The sequence below is a fragment of the Mya arenaria genome, chromosome 4 (assembly GCF_026914265.1).
Source record: "Mya arenaria isolate MELC-2E11 chromosome 4, ASM2691426v1".
NCBI classification, from domain to species: Eukaryota; Metazoa; Mollusca; class Bivalvia; order Myida; family Myidae; genus Mya; species Mya arenaria.
This window is the reverse complement of record NC_069125.1, coordinates 71,958,946-71,975,247: the sequence shown is the minus strand read 5'-3', so window position 1 is coordinate 71,975,247 and position 16,302 is coordinate 71,958,946. Positions and strand designations below refer to the sequence as shown.

Genomic DNA, 16,302 nt, shown 5'->3' with positions numbered 1-16,302 from the left:
TATCGCTATAAGTGTGTATGTATATTTAATCCTAAATGAATCCATAAAAAAGCTCCAATTTAATACAATGTAACTTACTATAAATTTTTCAGAATTCATGGCTTTATCGTAGAGGTCACAGAGAACTTTGCCAACATGCTTCCATCTGCAGAAAAAATATTGTGGTAATATAATTGTTTTAATTGCTATGCACTTTACAAGTAAGCATAAACCAGTACTGAATGAGTCTCAAATCTCAGGTTTCTAAAATCAGCCCAACTAACACTTCCTTTAATTTATACACAAACATTTAGAGTGTTAAACAATTTGTTTCATAAAACTAATTTCCTAAAAAAAATCCCAGTTAAGATATCTTCATTTGAATGCATTTTGTAAATGGCTTGAATGCTTGTACTGGAAATCTTTTTTAGCTATACAAAAAATAGTATATTTTGCTTAAAACAGTGAGCACAATAAGAAACTATCAGAAAAAATAGTACTTCACCTGATAGGCTGAAACCAAATGATATCTGATGCTTGCCAACAATAGAAAAACATTAATTATTTTGGATAAGTGATAATTACGTATATTCCTTCATGGTTGGGGGAAAGTGCAGCCTCTCAAATTCAGGGGGTCGACACACAATCTGGTTACGACGTCTCATCTCCAGGGCCTCTTCTACATACTGGATATGCAGATACCATGTATATAGTATATCTTTGAAGTTTCATAATTAACACTTCAAAAGTTATATTCCACTTCAAAGACAGATTTAACAACCATGCCAGCAATAAATTGATTTATAAGATTAACACTAAACATGTAACAGATCTGCTAAAATTTTAACTCTCAATCAGCTGGCCCATCAACCTGGACCCTTCCCTTCCTATTTTTTACCCCATACCCCAGCACCCTATTTTTTGTATAATTTTGCTCCCAAAACGATTATTCTCTATTTTTCTTATATTCTCCAATTATTTTTTTTACATATAGTAAATATCGATCTTGGTTAAGCTACAATAAACAATATGCAAACTAATTGTTAAATTGCTGAATGCAAATTAAGTTTAAGATCATTTATTTTCATGTGTCTTATCTTATGATATTTCCATTTCACTATTGAATCGAAAGGCAAAAGGCGATTGTCATAATCCACAAATGGAAGGACGTTGTAGTATCTACACATGTAGCATAATTTCATATAATGATCGGCAACATTAGCAGTTTGTTGTATGATGAACAGACCTATTTCAACAGTACTTTAATGGATAGCTTAAAACACATTATTTTTTATAATGTGTATCCTTTGATAAACCACGTGTTTGAACCAATTATAAGTGTCTGCCAATTAACAGACATCAACTGATCATCGTAGCAGATTAACAGCATGGTTGCATCAGTCTCTTGGTTAATTTGAGACATTTATTGTTGTTGTTTTTTTTTTGGGGGGGGGGGGGGAATATGTGAATGACATACAAGGTTTGAGTATTACAATTTAAACTGACTATGTCATTTTGGACCAAAAACAAAAATAAAATAAAAATTGGACCCGTTTCTTAGCAGTTTTCTTTAACTAAAATTGGACCCGTTTGCATTGTCAAAATTAGCTCAAACTGGCAAATTGTCGGATGTTAGCAGCCCTGACATGTAACATTAACTGGTAACAGAGCATTGCTTAACTAATATACTGTTACTGTACCAGTAATAAAAGATTCTTTAAATTCAACTTCTGCACAATGCAATTCTGTACTAAGTCAATTTCATGTTACACCACCTAAACAACTCTGAGAATGTCTAGTCAGACTGAACGACTGAAGTTTCTAAGGCTTATGAATTCCCCATTCTGTTTTAGCATTCTCATATGTCAATCATCAAGTGGCTACACCCAAGTTTCTATTGAAGAAATTTAAAATCATCATTTTGTACACATACTCCTATTGTGTTAATGATGCGTACCTATTACTACTCGTTTCAATTTATAGGAAGAGATCAGACTGCATACTCAATGCTACAAAACTATTGTAATAGGGATTATGTATCTCACCTCCTCAGCTTCAACTGGGTCAATTTCAACATCATGCATTTCCGGATCACTGAAAAGTCAAGGGGTTTACCTCTGATAGACATTTTGCTTTGAAAAAGTACTTCATTATAGCATCAATATCCACACCATGGAATGTTTGCACACTTTAAGCAGGGACTAAGGAAGTCTTAGGTTTTACATTAATATATTAAACCATAAACATAACAGCATAAAAACAAAGTGGTTTCAGAATTCTTTACCAATTTTCAAAGAATTCTTGAGTTTCTGCCCTGAGTGTGGTTTCCACGGAGAAGATTTTCTCCATGAATGCGTATCCTTTCATGTAGTGAACCTCCATTTCCAGGGCTTTCCCAATGTAGTAGAGGCATTCTGGAATGTTGACTTATGCATTTTAACATATAATGTTTAAGACCGCTTGCAATATTTCAAAACTTGCTGCCGTGAAGCAAATGTTTTTTTCATTTCTTCACGAAAATAGACATTACTTGAGGTATGGGCCTTGCGACACAATGTCACTTACATTTTTTCATTTAAGTTCCATGTAATTACTTGAATTATTTTTTATTGATGGCCGAGGTTTATTTTTATGCCTGCCAGCGACACCCAAGGGTATCACAATAACTTCCTCCTATAAAAAACTGTAGAGCTTGAACACTGCAACCTGATGTCAATATTCATTGAGCATGGAGCAACAACTTCAATTGGTTTTGACATATGGCAAAATAAGTGTATTTCTTGAGCAAAAATGGCAAAGTATTGATCGCCCAGGAAACCTTTGTGGCAGATAAACCTGTGTGGCTGATTTGGTATACTCTCTAAAACAGGACACATGATTTTCTCGTACTGGATATTATTTATCAACTATCTCCTATTTCATGCCATACCGGGACAATCATAGAACTCGACAATTGACGACAATATATGCCAAATATCGACTGAAGTCGGCCAATATGAGTTTCTGCCGCTTTGATTGGCTACTAAACTCGCCAAATATAGGATCAGAGGAATGGACCATTTTCATTGGATGCCAAAACTCGCCAAATATGATTAATATGCTAGATTTTTTTTTTATAGGCAGCCATTTTTTTCCTGTGTTACTGACTTGAAAATTGTGTGCCTCACACAATATTCATATTTGGAATTACTAGCCTATTAAATACTTCAACCACATTGTACAGTTTGATATAACAGTTGTATTTAACCTGTTGGTGGATTTTAAGAAATTCAAGGATTTTTGAAAACCGACATTGCCAAGGAAAGGTGAAAATTTTGAACTTTTGGCAAACAATTTACGAAATAAAGACAAAAAAATGATTCCTAAGACTGTTTAATGCTTTATTCATAAGCTAACCTTGACAAATATCTGGGCCAAAATGAAATCACCTAATTAATAACATTATAATATGAATTAGATAGAGTATGGCCTTGAGTTTGTAAAGGTAGGCTCAGTGTTGGGGGTAGCACTTACCCAAATAGCTATTGAGGGTGTAGAGTATTGGTATGAGAGTGTGGAGACAGGGTCGGTGTTTGGGGGTAGCACTTACCCACAGAGTTATTGAGGGCAAAGAGTATTGGTATGAGGGTGCGAAGACAGGGCCAGTGTTTGGGGTAGCACTTACCCACATAGTTATTGAGGGCATAGAGTATTGGTATGAGGGTGTCGAGGCAGGGCCAGTGTCTGGGGTTGCAGTCAAGGCCCTGCTCAAGAGCCAACATTGCCAGTCGGAAGTCCTCCACGGCCAGGGCTGTTTGTCCAACCTTGTACCACACTGTCACCTCCGTATTATCGATCTTTACAGCCTAGAAGTTGTCAACATGGAACTTAACAATTTTATACATTATGGAAAAGTATAAGACCCATTGTTTTATGAAAATAGACAGAAGCAAAATCTAAATGCCGTAAATAATAATATACCTAATTAGTTTTGGTTTTAAACGTGTAAATCAAATTTAATATATCTATTTGAACCAAATTAGTGTGCAAAGCAAACTAACCTCAAGGTAAGCATCAAGAGCAGCCTTGTAATCTTTCCTGGTGGTTGCAAGGGCTGCAAGGTTCTTCTGTATGGAGTAGAGCAGCTGCAGGCCCGGGTGGATCGCCTCCTGACCTCTGTCCTCCAGGCACTCCCATGCCTACAACCACACACACTAGTACAGTTACTGTACCATACTGTACTCAGAGGTCAACTTTGCTTTTATCATATTCAAAGAACATAGTAGGGTAAAAAGTCCTTGTTCAAGAATCTTTTGATAAATTATAGACTAAAAAACAATTAGCAGAATGGAAAGACCCTAACTTATACGCCATGTGTCTACCATGTCATTTTGATACCAATGATTACCCAAGTAGGCTCAAAAATATTCTCGAGTAAGAGAGTAAAAACATGTTCAGGTCAGATTAAATAAAATTTTATTTGATGCATCTATGACCTTTTCATGACCGTTTGTAGCTGTATCTGATATGGAACTACTGCACAATCTGTGCTGCCATTGAAGGTTACCTACCATACACTGGCCAGAGACTTACCTCAACAAGGAAGTCATGATCAATGAGGTCCCGAAATGTTTCCTCAGCCTGCTGTGTGTCTCCGTGCCGCAGCAGATCTAGGGCTTGGTTATACAGTGAGAACGCCTCTGCTTCCTGAAATGGATGGTCTTACATTCAGCAATACTATAGGCAATATTTACAATAATGTAAATGCTTAATAGGTTTGAATATTAAGTACTGGCAGTATACTCCTATAAATAGTAAACTTAGATTATTTGTTTGCTAATTTGGGTAGATGAACTCATAAAACTAGTGACTTATGCTTTTCTATACATGGTGAGATTTGTCAAATGGTAAAGTTGTAAACCTGAGGCCCAAGAGGTTATGGGTTTGAACCTCCCAACAAGGGTACTTTTTCATGGCCTGTCAAAACAGACACCAGTACTGGTTTCTACCAAGGAAACAGACTTTAAAGTGATTTTATAAACTATTAACTTTTGTCCTGATCAAACTGAAAGATATAAGTACAAACTACATGTATAATCATCATTACTAACAAATGCATTAACCGATAAGAAAAGAAAATGGCACCTTTGCTTCCTTTGTTGACTCTCGGCCATGCGGCTGACTGTGACTGCCATCACTGCTGCTCACATTGAGGGCAGCTATGCGCAGCTAAAGTATATAAGGCAATAACTTAATGTTTTAGTATTGAGGGTTACCACTGCATAAAAAACAAGAGGACCAATATGGCCCTTATCACTCATCTGATCAAAATGATTGAATAGTCAGTGGTCATTGAGGATGTTATATTGTAAATTTATAACAGAGTAAAACGGCCAGCATAACAAAAGGTGGTACAGGTATTCAGATTTAATCATACATTAATTTTGTACTAGTGTGTTATTCTATTATGCCTTCTAACTTTAATTTCAAGATAGTGTGAACAGTGTAGGTAATGCTGTACCAGTTCCAAACAAAGCTTACACAAAGCAGGCGCGTAGGAGCTGGGGCCAAGGGGCCGCGGCCCCAATATTCTGGCTAGTAACGGCGATGGGGCCGTAAATATTGGATACCAATTTTCTTAATAATCGTTTTTAAAATAAAGCTACGCGCATATAGATCAACACCAGTCTAACACGATATTGAATAAACAGGTCACCATGTCATAAATAAACCTGTGACTATCTAGCTAATTGGCATGTGAACGGCGTGAAAACAGTCATTGGATTATCAAAGACAGGTAGGTGGAAAAAGAGGCAATAAGACAATAATTATTTGTATCGTTTTTGTAGTTGATTGTGATAAGTACTGAGACATGTAGACAGTGAGCTAAATGTACAGGAAGATTTCATCGCACTATATGTTGTGCCATCCATCGATGCTCAGACCATCATCTATGTAATGAAAGACACTCTACTATGCATGAGACTGCAACTATCCAAGCGCTGTGGGCAGTGCTACAACGGAGCTAGTATTATGTCGGGCCCAAAGCGTGGGGATGGCTGCAAACATCACCCCAGAAGAACCAAGGGCAATCTATACACACTGCGCACATGCTCTCAACTTGGCTGTTGGTGATACAATAAGTGGCAGTAAGGTTATGCGGAACTCATTGGACGCAGTGCGTGAGATTTCTAAGCTATTGAAGTTCTCACCCAAACGTGACGGACTGTTTGAAGAACTGAGAAAGGAGATGAGCCCCGACACCTCTGGATTTAGAGTACTGTGCCCGACTAGATGGACTGTTAGGGCGGAGTGTTTTAAAAGTGTCTTAGACAATCATTCCGATCTCCAGTAATTGTGGGATACCACCTATGGGATACCACCTATGAGACTACAAAAGACACTGAGACCAGAGCACGCATTGTTGGTGGGAAGAGTCAGATGGCCGCATTTGACTTTCTCTATGGTGTGACACTACCGCAGCTGACGACATCAAGCATGTCATGGAAGTAAACAAGGGCAACATCAACGAGGTGCCGTTTGGAGCCCAGGTAGATTCGCTCCGCACTGTCCTACAGCGCAGATACGACAACCTCAATTCAGTGACATTGTGTGACATTGTAAAGGTGATTCAGGACATTAAGCCTACATTATGGTTGTTGTTTTCGAAAGTTGTGACTGTCCTTAAGCTTGTACTTGTGATGCCAGCAACGAATGCTAACAGCGAACTGTCTATCTTGGCACTTCTGCGGCTAAAAACCTACCTGCGATCAACAATGACCCAGGAAAGACTGACCCATTTGATGATCTGCCATGTCCACAAGAAGATCACCGACATTATGAACTTAGAGACTGTGGCAAATGAGTTTGTCAGTGGTATGCAACACTGAGTTTCCATTATCTGCAAGTTCTGAATGATCGTGCTTTGATTATTCGACAAAGTGGGCATAATTAAGTATTAAATGTGTTTGAATTACTGTGATAATTTATAATTGTATTTGGTACAAAAATAGAAAATATGAAAAAAATGTAAGAAAGAATAAATGTTACCAAACAATAATACTGGGCAGTTGCCTAATTCCGATCAATTTTGAAGTTTTCTTAAAATACTGTCGAAATTACTGAACAAAAGTACATGAAATTTTGATCTAATAATGTTGGGTCCTATATTAACCAAAATGGAAAAAGAATTATAGAAAAAAACAATTAATTATAATTTAATATTCAGAACGAAATGAGGACATGAATGACGTCTGAAAACCTGCATTCAGAGCCTAAATATTCGGATTTTTTAAAAGAACACAGTTAACATCATCAAGTCAATATACAAATATTTAAATGGTATTTAAATATAACTCATGCATTAAATGTTAACCTGTATATAAATTTTATCCTTCTCCGAAATATTCGTATGTGTATTTTCGGCCTATCCGAACTACTAATATGTCCGAATTTGCAAACTTTTTGAAAGTACGAATCTGCGTCATTTTTGCTTCGTTTTCATATTAAATGCTGCACAACAGGAAAACAATGGCATCGTAAATTTATTGACTTTATATGTATTTGGAATTGTATTTCCTGATTGACGATAAGTCATAAAATTCGTATAGTAGGTCTAGGGTTTAAAGACAACCCTGTCGAACCTCAATTTAAAAGCTCGGGCTGTGTGACGTCATCCCCCACGTGACTAAATATTGACATTTGGGAAAGCGAAAGTTTAGAGGTATTTATTTACGGGTTATTCTCACATAGCTGCACTTTTGTGTTGTTTCTGTTGCTATGGAGGTCAGTTGCGTAGACTGTGATCATTCTATATTGATCACCGTCGCCGAAATGCCTTTTAAACGATTTCCGAATATTTAGGCAAATCCGGAATTAGGCAACTGCCCAGTAGTTTTATATCTATCAACTATTTTAACCCAAAAAGGTTAAGATAAAAACATAAAAATAAAACCTGCACTCAATGAAAATCGAGTCTTTCAATGATTGAAATTGAATAAAAATCTCAACGGGTCGGGGGAGAAAACAACATTAATCAATAAAGTATTGTACATATATTCGAGTCCCTCCGCTGTACTCTTTTGAATTTGTACTGCCTTATTTAAAGGATTTTTTGTGAAATAAAGTAAACTTTCAATAAGGTCTTAACCAGAATTTCCCTTTCTATTCAGTGTTTTAAAATTTACTTTAATATGTGCAAACTTTTATATAGTCTTTCTTCTGAATAAACATGGAAATATTTTGTAAATCAAACATAAATGCAGGTATGTTTCGTTCATTCAGGTATGATTGTACATGTTTAAAAGCAAATCTTAGTGTGGATCTATGGAATTAAGGAAAATTACCATCACTGTCAACGGGACATTCTGAGAGATAAAGTATATTTCTGGAACCCTACGCTTGGTTTTGTTTATTTTCCGCGAAACCGGCCATTTTGGACGGGTTACATAAACTATCCAAAAGAAACTGTCCGGTTACATTACACTAGATTTTGATCAGCATAAATCATCTACATGAGTTTGTTTGTTTGATTTTGTCTAAACCGTGACAGACGGAAAAACAACAACAAAAAGACGTACATTGAAAAATAAACCGCTCAATAGAATTGGGGGATGCATCCGACACAGATCTCCGAAGAACTCTAGACAATTACATAAAATATAGCGGAGTAATATATCTTTAGAGAATACATGTACGTTAAGTTGAACAATTTTAAATTTGTGTTTGTAAATTATTATCAGCTTACCATCGAACAGCCGCCTGTATTGCTTAATTAAGATGTATAACTTAATATCGAATATCATCCACGCTAGGAACACATACATATAGAATATCTATAACCGTAACAAAATTTGTTTTAAATATTATGATTTTGTTCTCTGTCCACGGACCAGATTTGTGGACAACACGGACCATACAGTAGTGTTAAGACCAAACTTTACACTCTTGTTCACTAGGAGTGCACTAGTAGTGAACAATTTGTGCACTATGGATACACTAATGTAGTCTGTAGTTTATTAGATAAGCCAGTATTGATTTTCCTGGTCCACTCAGATTGGCCTTACTATGTTGATTTAATTTTACTGATAAGATCATTTCCTCTAGCAGATCATTGTTTAACTTGTGATAAAACATTTTAGTATACTGCATTTATTGATGACTTTATGATGATCATCATTTAATGGGCAAGGGACATTACGGACCATCTTGAGAAACTTTCGGACCATGTTTTGATTATGTTATTAAATTATTTTTTTAAATGTATTCACCCATCGTCTTTCATTCCTTAATAAATACTTGTTAATGAGTGCTCATTATGATCATGATGACACATGCCAATTGTCTTCCATCTAACTGTGAAAAATCCCGTGAAATTCGAATAGATCAATGGTTAGAATGTAAATTCTTGTGAAATTCCTATAGGTATTAAAGACCAATGTACCCACAGTAAATAAGTCTAGAGTAAATTTATTTTTAATAAAATGATATGTAAAATAACTATGTGAATAATTAACGAAATTTGAAAGATTGGCAGTTTAAACAGATTAAAGAAACAAAACAAATAATGTCCAAAACAGTTTACTTTCCAAAATCAATAGAGTACATATGCGAACATATTTATAAATAAACACATGATTTACGAATGTAATGTAATACAACAATTACAAGTATGTTAAATTATAAATCATTGAAATCCGAAATACCCCCAACTATGCCATTTTATAAATTTTGTTCTATAACAAACTTTGAGTAATGTTTAGTTCATGGTTCGTAATGTCCCGAAATATGGTACAATATGGTATGTTATAACGTTAAAATAAACTGGGTTAAATTATATATATATACATTATGGTCCGTAATGTCCCTAAATATGGTCCGTTATGTCCCCAAATCTGATCCGTTATTTCTATCACACCGTATAGGCATTTCCAGTGACGTAAGCCGTGCTGGAAAATTCCACCTGGCACCCCCATGCCAGATGAGTCACGCGCTGCGACGTTATACTTTTTATTTCTTTTATTTTATACTTTAAATTAGGTAACCATAATTATGAGATTTCAATATATGTGTTCCATAAATATTAACTTTGCAAAATATATCTTCATAACAAAACAAAATAACCGTTAAAAGACGTGATATCGAAGGAACTTATTGACGTATGCAGTGAATACAAATTACTGCGCGTCATGACGTCAGTAAACATTATCGCACGCGCTTTTTGGTGAAATGTACAAAAATGAGACTTTTAATGTATTTTCTTCAGAAAAAAATGTAATTCAAGGTATGCTAGAAAAAATATCTATCAAGTGTGTCCGTTTCGAATAGAAAAATCCGACCCTCGGGCACGCTGCGAAGCAGGTAACTCGGCATGCGCGCAGGTAGTCTTAAGACCGCAAATTCCAAAGAACTACTTCTATTCATGTCGTTTTAACCCATTTTTTTGTCTCAATGCGCTCTATGTTTAGCAGAATGCCGACAAAATCATAAAAATAGATTAGTTGTATTGCGTTCCGAGTATGAGTTCTTGCTTGTTCGGCTATTTCCGCGCTGTATTTCTGTATCCCGGCGTTTTATTTTTAGCAGGACATAACTATTTCTAGATCGATATGTTTACAATATTAATGGGTCAAAATAATGGAGGCTCTGTAAGGCAGTTAACATACTGATATCCACTCTGAGTTTAGCCCAAGATGTATTACCGACCGCAAGTGTCCCATCGCCTGCATGGTTTGTTATTATAACCTGGTGTGACCCTGAAGCACGCTAATGGTAATGGTGTATTTTTGATATTACCGTTTTATGAGATAAGAAACAAAAATGATTGTCTGAAAGCTGGGAGTAAGATTATTATTGGTCCCAGCTGAAAGTCAAAATAGTTGTATCTCAGGTTTCGCGTTGCTAATGCTTCAAATACTATGATTTGCCTGATATACAATTACAAAATAGTATTCAATCTATGATTTCTAGGCGTATACTTTTCTATTAAGATGTTTTCATTTTTTTGCGTAGTAGCTTCGTTCCGGTGTATTCTTGCCATTGTTTTGGACATAAGGCTTTCAATTTATTCTAACACACATGCCCTGATACGACATTGAGTCATTCAATACGTTTGATGAAGCAAAGCAGTTCGGATTTAACCTGTAAAACATCTAAAGTGTGCGAAGCACTAGTATTATTTCTACACAGATATTTACGAAACACATAAATAACATTTATTTATCAATAAAACTTAAAAAAGCACAATCATATTCCCATTCTTAAAACAGACAATTTCCGATAAACTAAAAATAGTTTCAACATCATTATTTGACAGATTTTCTAAAAATAGTTTCTACATACATTAACTGACCATAAGTTTGTCCTCACCGCGGGAAAACGACCCATCTGATAAGCTCTGCATTTTGATAGGAATTATTTCTAAAATTGCTCGTAATTATAAAATCATTTTCCTTTAACAATTAAAACGTGTATTTTCATAAAACTTGCCGTACGTATGATATCTAATCAAAGCACCGAAAAACCTTTAGAAGCGATTGAAAGGGGCATGCATTGTAACTTTAAATACATGGGGATACGTCGACTGAAGTGATACGCTGTGTATTTTGAATGGAATTATTGCTGAAGTTGTTTGTAAAAAATGATTTTCCTTAAACAAAACATGTATGTTCATAAAAGGAAATGATATTTTCCAATCGTATGATATTTAATCAAAGCAAGGAAAACCCTTTAGAAACGATTGAAAGGGGCGGGCATTGTAACATTAAATACATGCGGAAGGGGTATTACGACGATTGAAGTGACATTTACATAAACAAAATTACACAAGACGCCATATAATAGATACAGATATGTTTCTTTCCTCGCCCAATGTGCGCTCTTGGCCCTGGTCACATTTTCACTTTTATCTATGTGCCCTACACCCATTCCCATTGTTCAAATAAAATTTGCAACTCTCACATATTTGCCCGCAGATAGTCTTTCAGCGCTTTGCGCTTTGATTCTATCCGGAACGGAAACACATGACAGATATTGTTAGTCTGGTCCGTAGTCTGTCTCGATCGACATATACTAGATAAACCCATTTCTGCCTTTTGCATGGTAACTGTAACACTATTTTTTTAAATCATTTATAAGCAATATCATTCAATAAAACAGGCCTAATCATCACACTCAATTCAGTTTAAAGAATTAATACTTAATATTAAAATTAATATAAATATTAGTTATATTTCCATAAATATGTTCAAGAGGCAATATCATTTATAAAAAAGACAATGACACTGAATGAAGCATACCAAACTGTAGTATGATTGTTATTTACTCTGATTCAATATGGTCCTAAAGCGTCGTCAAAGATTGTGCCTTATTTTAGAGATTTTTTTCTTTGTGTTCGTGTATATATAATTTCAATAACAAAATGGTCACCAGTAGGCGGAGCTAGTATGCAAGCTTATTTTCATATTTCTGTTTACCAACCATAAACAATATGCATTGTAGTAAAACATTTATAATATAACTATGCAATAGATTAAAAATGTGCATTTTGATGGTATTTTCCGTAGAAATTGGTACTGTCCTGTCTGTATGTCACTAGCTAGTGCCCGTGTTCTCGATCGACTAGAACCGTCGGCAAACATCTTGGGCAAGTTGATTGTTTTTGTTTGAAAAGCATTCTATGTTGAGAGTTCCTTTGCAATGGGAGATGCACGTTCTAAAAATTTCCGTTGATTTCAACGATTATCTCTAGTATATCTTGAACGGGTATCTCTGGTAAATCTTATGACATGCATCCTTTATTCCAGGATTTGAAATAATATGACTTAAATACACTTATCAACATTTTGCACCATAATGGAAAACATTTTAAAATTCAAGGCCAATAACTTCAAAGTGAATGTTACAATGAACTTGTGCAATATAATAAATTATTATGCCTATAAACGATGCTATCAAGGATTGGTTGATATTGGATAAAACTGATTAAGTGAATTTAGTTAAATTTGAGTGCTATGAATGACTTGCGCAATGTGACTGTTAATTTATCATAACATGACTTCAATGGCGTTCCACAAGGCTTATTGCTTGGCCCAAGCCTCTATCTGTACTGTATCAACGATATTCCACAAGGTCTTTGTGTCACAATATGCCTCTTCACGGACGACAAGATCGCCTACTTCATTGTTGCCAATAACTCTGACTGTGCACACCGGCCTGCCTCAAAACCAAAATAAACTTGGCCCAAGGGAAAGAAGTGGAAAATGGCCTTCTATCCAGACAAATGCCAAGTCATCAGCATCTCCTGGAAAAAATAAATCACTATGACTATCGCCTTCACAACCAGTCTCTTCAGCATGTAAATCAGCAAAATGTCTTGGAGTCACTATCAACAAATTCCTGGAATGGGGGAACACATCAGCAATATAACAAACAGTGTCAATCGAAACCTCAATTTTGTTAAGTATTCAAACATCGCCTGCTCGACCACAAAAGAAATCGCTTACGAATCGCTTGTTCAACCCACCGTGGAACATGCCAGCTCCGTTTGCCAGGACCCGCACGAAAAATACATTATTTTCAAAGTGGAAATGGTACAACGACGAGGTGCACACTTTGTCAAACAGAATTACCAGTACAGATCAAGCGCGTCACTGATTTGCCAAACACCTCAAAACCTCAAATGGACCCCACTACAGATCCGCAGAAAGGTCTCCCGCCTTAAAATATTATATCAAATTCCAAACGACCTACATAATTATGTAGTTGCCATCAACAAAACCAACCGTCTTCTACCACAGTCTGATCTCTCTCGGCATACATCAACACACTTCGAGAGACCACATTTTACAAATTAATGTGCTACATGCTATCGGCAGCATTTAAATTTCCCTCGAACTATTAAGGAGTGGTATAGCCCGGGCTTCCCTCTGACATCCTATCAGCAGGCTCAGTTGATGTCTATAAGGCTCACTCTCTTTATCTAGAATCTTTAATAAACATGCTCTTATCTTTCACTGTACATAATCTCACTTTTTCTTATTTTGCGTAATTGCGCTATCCCCTGGCAATAATGTTCAGCTTGTTGAATGTGGCCAGTCTCTGGTAAAAGTAAAAGATGGCTATGGTCCGCCTTCTAAAGTTCTTTCTTAATTTTTCAACCCTCATGTTTCTTCACTTCCAGGAAATGTTTATTATTCTTTTTAGGGTAATTTTTAGATGCGTTATTGTTAGAGCTAGTTATGGTAAGAGCTGGGACCAATAATACATCATAATGTATCTTACTCCCAGGTAAGAGTATTGTTAGGTTAGGGATTAAGGTTAGAGAAGGGTAAGTTTAAAAGGCATGTAGTGGCGGGCCAGTCACTCCGTTCTGGTTTTCCGCACCTAAAGCGCTTGTCCTCAGATGCAATCGGAACACCTCGGACACTATCCAACAGAATTGTCTATCTCGAAGCTTTCCGAGGATGGCCGAGTTGTTACGGATGTAACAATTGTGGTATGTTTTCTAGTCTGGTTCCCTGCTTACTGATATTTCATACAGTACGATAACGATAGTGTTAGGGGAAGGAACTCCAGACTATATGTTTTCTTGCCGTAAACTAGTTTCCACAGTCTAACACAGAGGGGAGGACTTCCGGGTTGAAGCTGTCAAAATTTCCCGCGAGATCATCATATTTTTCTTTATAATTCACGTATTTAATACGAAGCAGGTAATCAGAGGACCGTTTGAAACTCTTTTTCTAAATGATTAATTTTATTATCATAACCTAAATTCAAATGACATGTCCATCAAAGACACAGACCACTATCCTTTGTTTACAAAGATGAATAAATTACATGTACATGTACATGTGTATGCAAATCATCACCACACTGGTCAGGAATGAAGCCTTGGCGATTATGAGTAAAATTAAATTGTGGCAACAATGTACAAAGGAGACCGATTTCTTATTGTGATTTCCCACTATAAATGCATATGAATTTTGAAATTGAAACAAAGTGTAGGTGTTTGTGACACTTGCAAATTCAACATGATCTGATAATGGTGTAAATATATGACGCTACATGTAGGCCATTTGAATGTACTTACACCCTTTGCCTTCCCAACTAAGATTTCAACAGTCTTTATCTTGCCACTAAATATTGTTTATTATTACATCAAGTCTTCCATTATGGCAGATTTCACAAAAAAGGCAATTATTTGGCCCATTTGCTTTCATTTATTGTTATTGCATGTCAACGTCATATATACAGCAATTGCCTTTCCCAACCCAATAAGAACACCTAATAGAAGTGATTTGTATTAAAATAATGAAAATATTGTGTTAAATAAGGTAAAAAAATGTAAAAATATGCCGATATTTAGGACAAAAAAGACAGAAAATCTTCCCGGTACCAATATACCACTTTTTTGAGGATGCTTTTCAGTAACATCTGGTAAGTATTTTATTCTTGTCTGTTGAATAATGTTTGCAAGAAATGTTAATTAAAACAATAATATATCTAAAATGATTGCATTTCGTTCGTAATATACTTAAATTTTCGGTAATTGCGCATGGTGATAACGTTACGGTAATCTGTCCTCGAATTTTTGTGTAACATTAGCAGACATGATCCACTGCTAACTGTTTTAAGCCTAAACACACCTTTATTAAATCACTGAAAACAAAGACTACGTGTCGGATAAAAACAGTATTGCATGTAACAAGAAATTGGTCATTCCCGATCATAATGTTTTTTAGGTCTAAAAATGTGTTAATGTTACTCAAAATCGATTCTGTCCCATTTTAGCATGACGATAGCACCTTTTCTATTCGTGAATAATTTACACCGACTGAGGGTTAACATCCGGGTAGCGATTACTTTTATATTGGACTGGTTCACAGTTGACATTGAAATGATAAAAATAGTGGTGAATAACGTTGATAAAAACTTAATCCAAGTTTGGCTCATTCTGTCCTTCGATGTAACGTTAACATTATGTCACGCTAGCATTAAGACAAGCGCTTAATAAAGCAAGAAAATCGTTGAAATTTGATGACTTTCCCAGAGTCAATTATTCAAACATAACAATGTCGTCTGTAAACTATCGTTTGTAAGTATTCATTCATTAGGTACGTAGTTTATATTGAATTCATACCGCTTTTGTGTTTGATATCGTTATTTATTGGACAGAATTAAGAATTTTTGTGATTATCAATTGACCGTGTTTATCAATCATTTATATAGTTTGTTTTATACTGTATCAAGCTCAAACAGTCTGTGGTAGGTCTGTATTTTAATTTGTTGTGAAACATTTTGTCCAACTGCTAATGTGACATACTGCTAATGTTACTCATTCTGTTT

General features: G+C 35.7%; 2 protein-coding genes across 2 annotated transcripts in view; one reads left to right on the top strand and one right to left on the bottom strand.

Moving 5' to 3' along the window:
- The window catches only part of LOC128231273 (calcineurin-binding protein cabin-1-like), a 31,019-nt gene extending 22,619 nt beyond the window's left edge, over nt 1-8,400 (bottom strand). The window contains exons 1-9 of the mRNA XM_052943875.1: nt 8,304-8,400; nt 5,104-5,187; nt 4,552-4,665; nt 4,020-4,157; nt 3,644-3,824; nt 2,264-2,393; nt 2,025-2,073; nt 565-665; nt 79-145 (exon numbers count right to left, since the gene is read on the bottom strand). Coding sequence (XP_052799835.1) covers nt 79-145; nt 565-665; nt 2,025-2,073; nt 2,264-2,393; nt 3,644-3,824; nt 4,020-4,157; nt 4,552-4,665; nt 5,104-5,187; nt 8,304-8,306 — 867 coding nt within the window. The 5' untranslated portion in view covers nt 8,307-8,400. The remainder of the gene's footprint in view (nt 1-78; nt 146-564; nt 666-2,024; nt 2,074-2,263; nt 2,394-3,643; nt 3,825-4,019; nt 4,158-4,551; nt 4,666-5,103; nt 5,188-8,303) is intronic.
- A 6,169-nt stretch (nt 8,401-14,569) lies between these two features.
- LOC128231494 (titin-like) overlaps nt 14,570-16,302 on the top strand; it is a 59,130-nt gene continuing 57,397 nt past the window's right edge. Inside the window, exon 1 of the mRNA XM_052944395.1 lies at nt 14,570-14,666. The gene's annotated coding sequence lies outside the window, so the exon portion shown is untranslated. The remainder of the gene's footprint in view (nt 14,667-16,302) is intronic.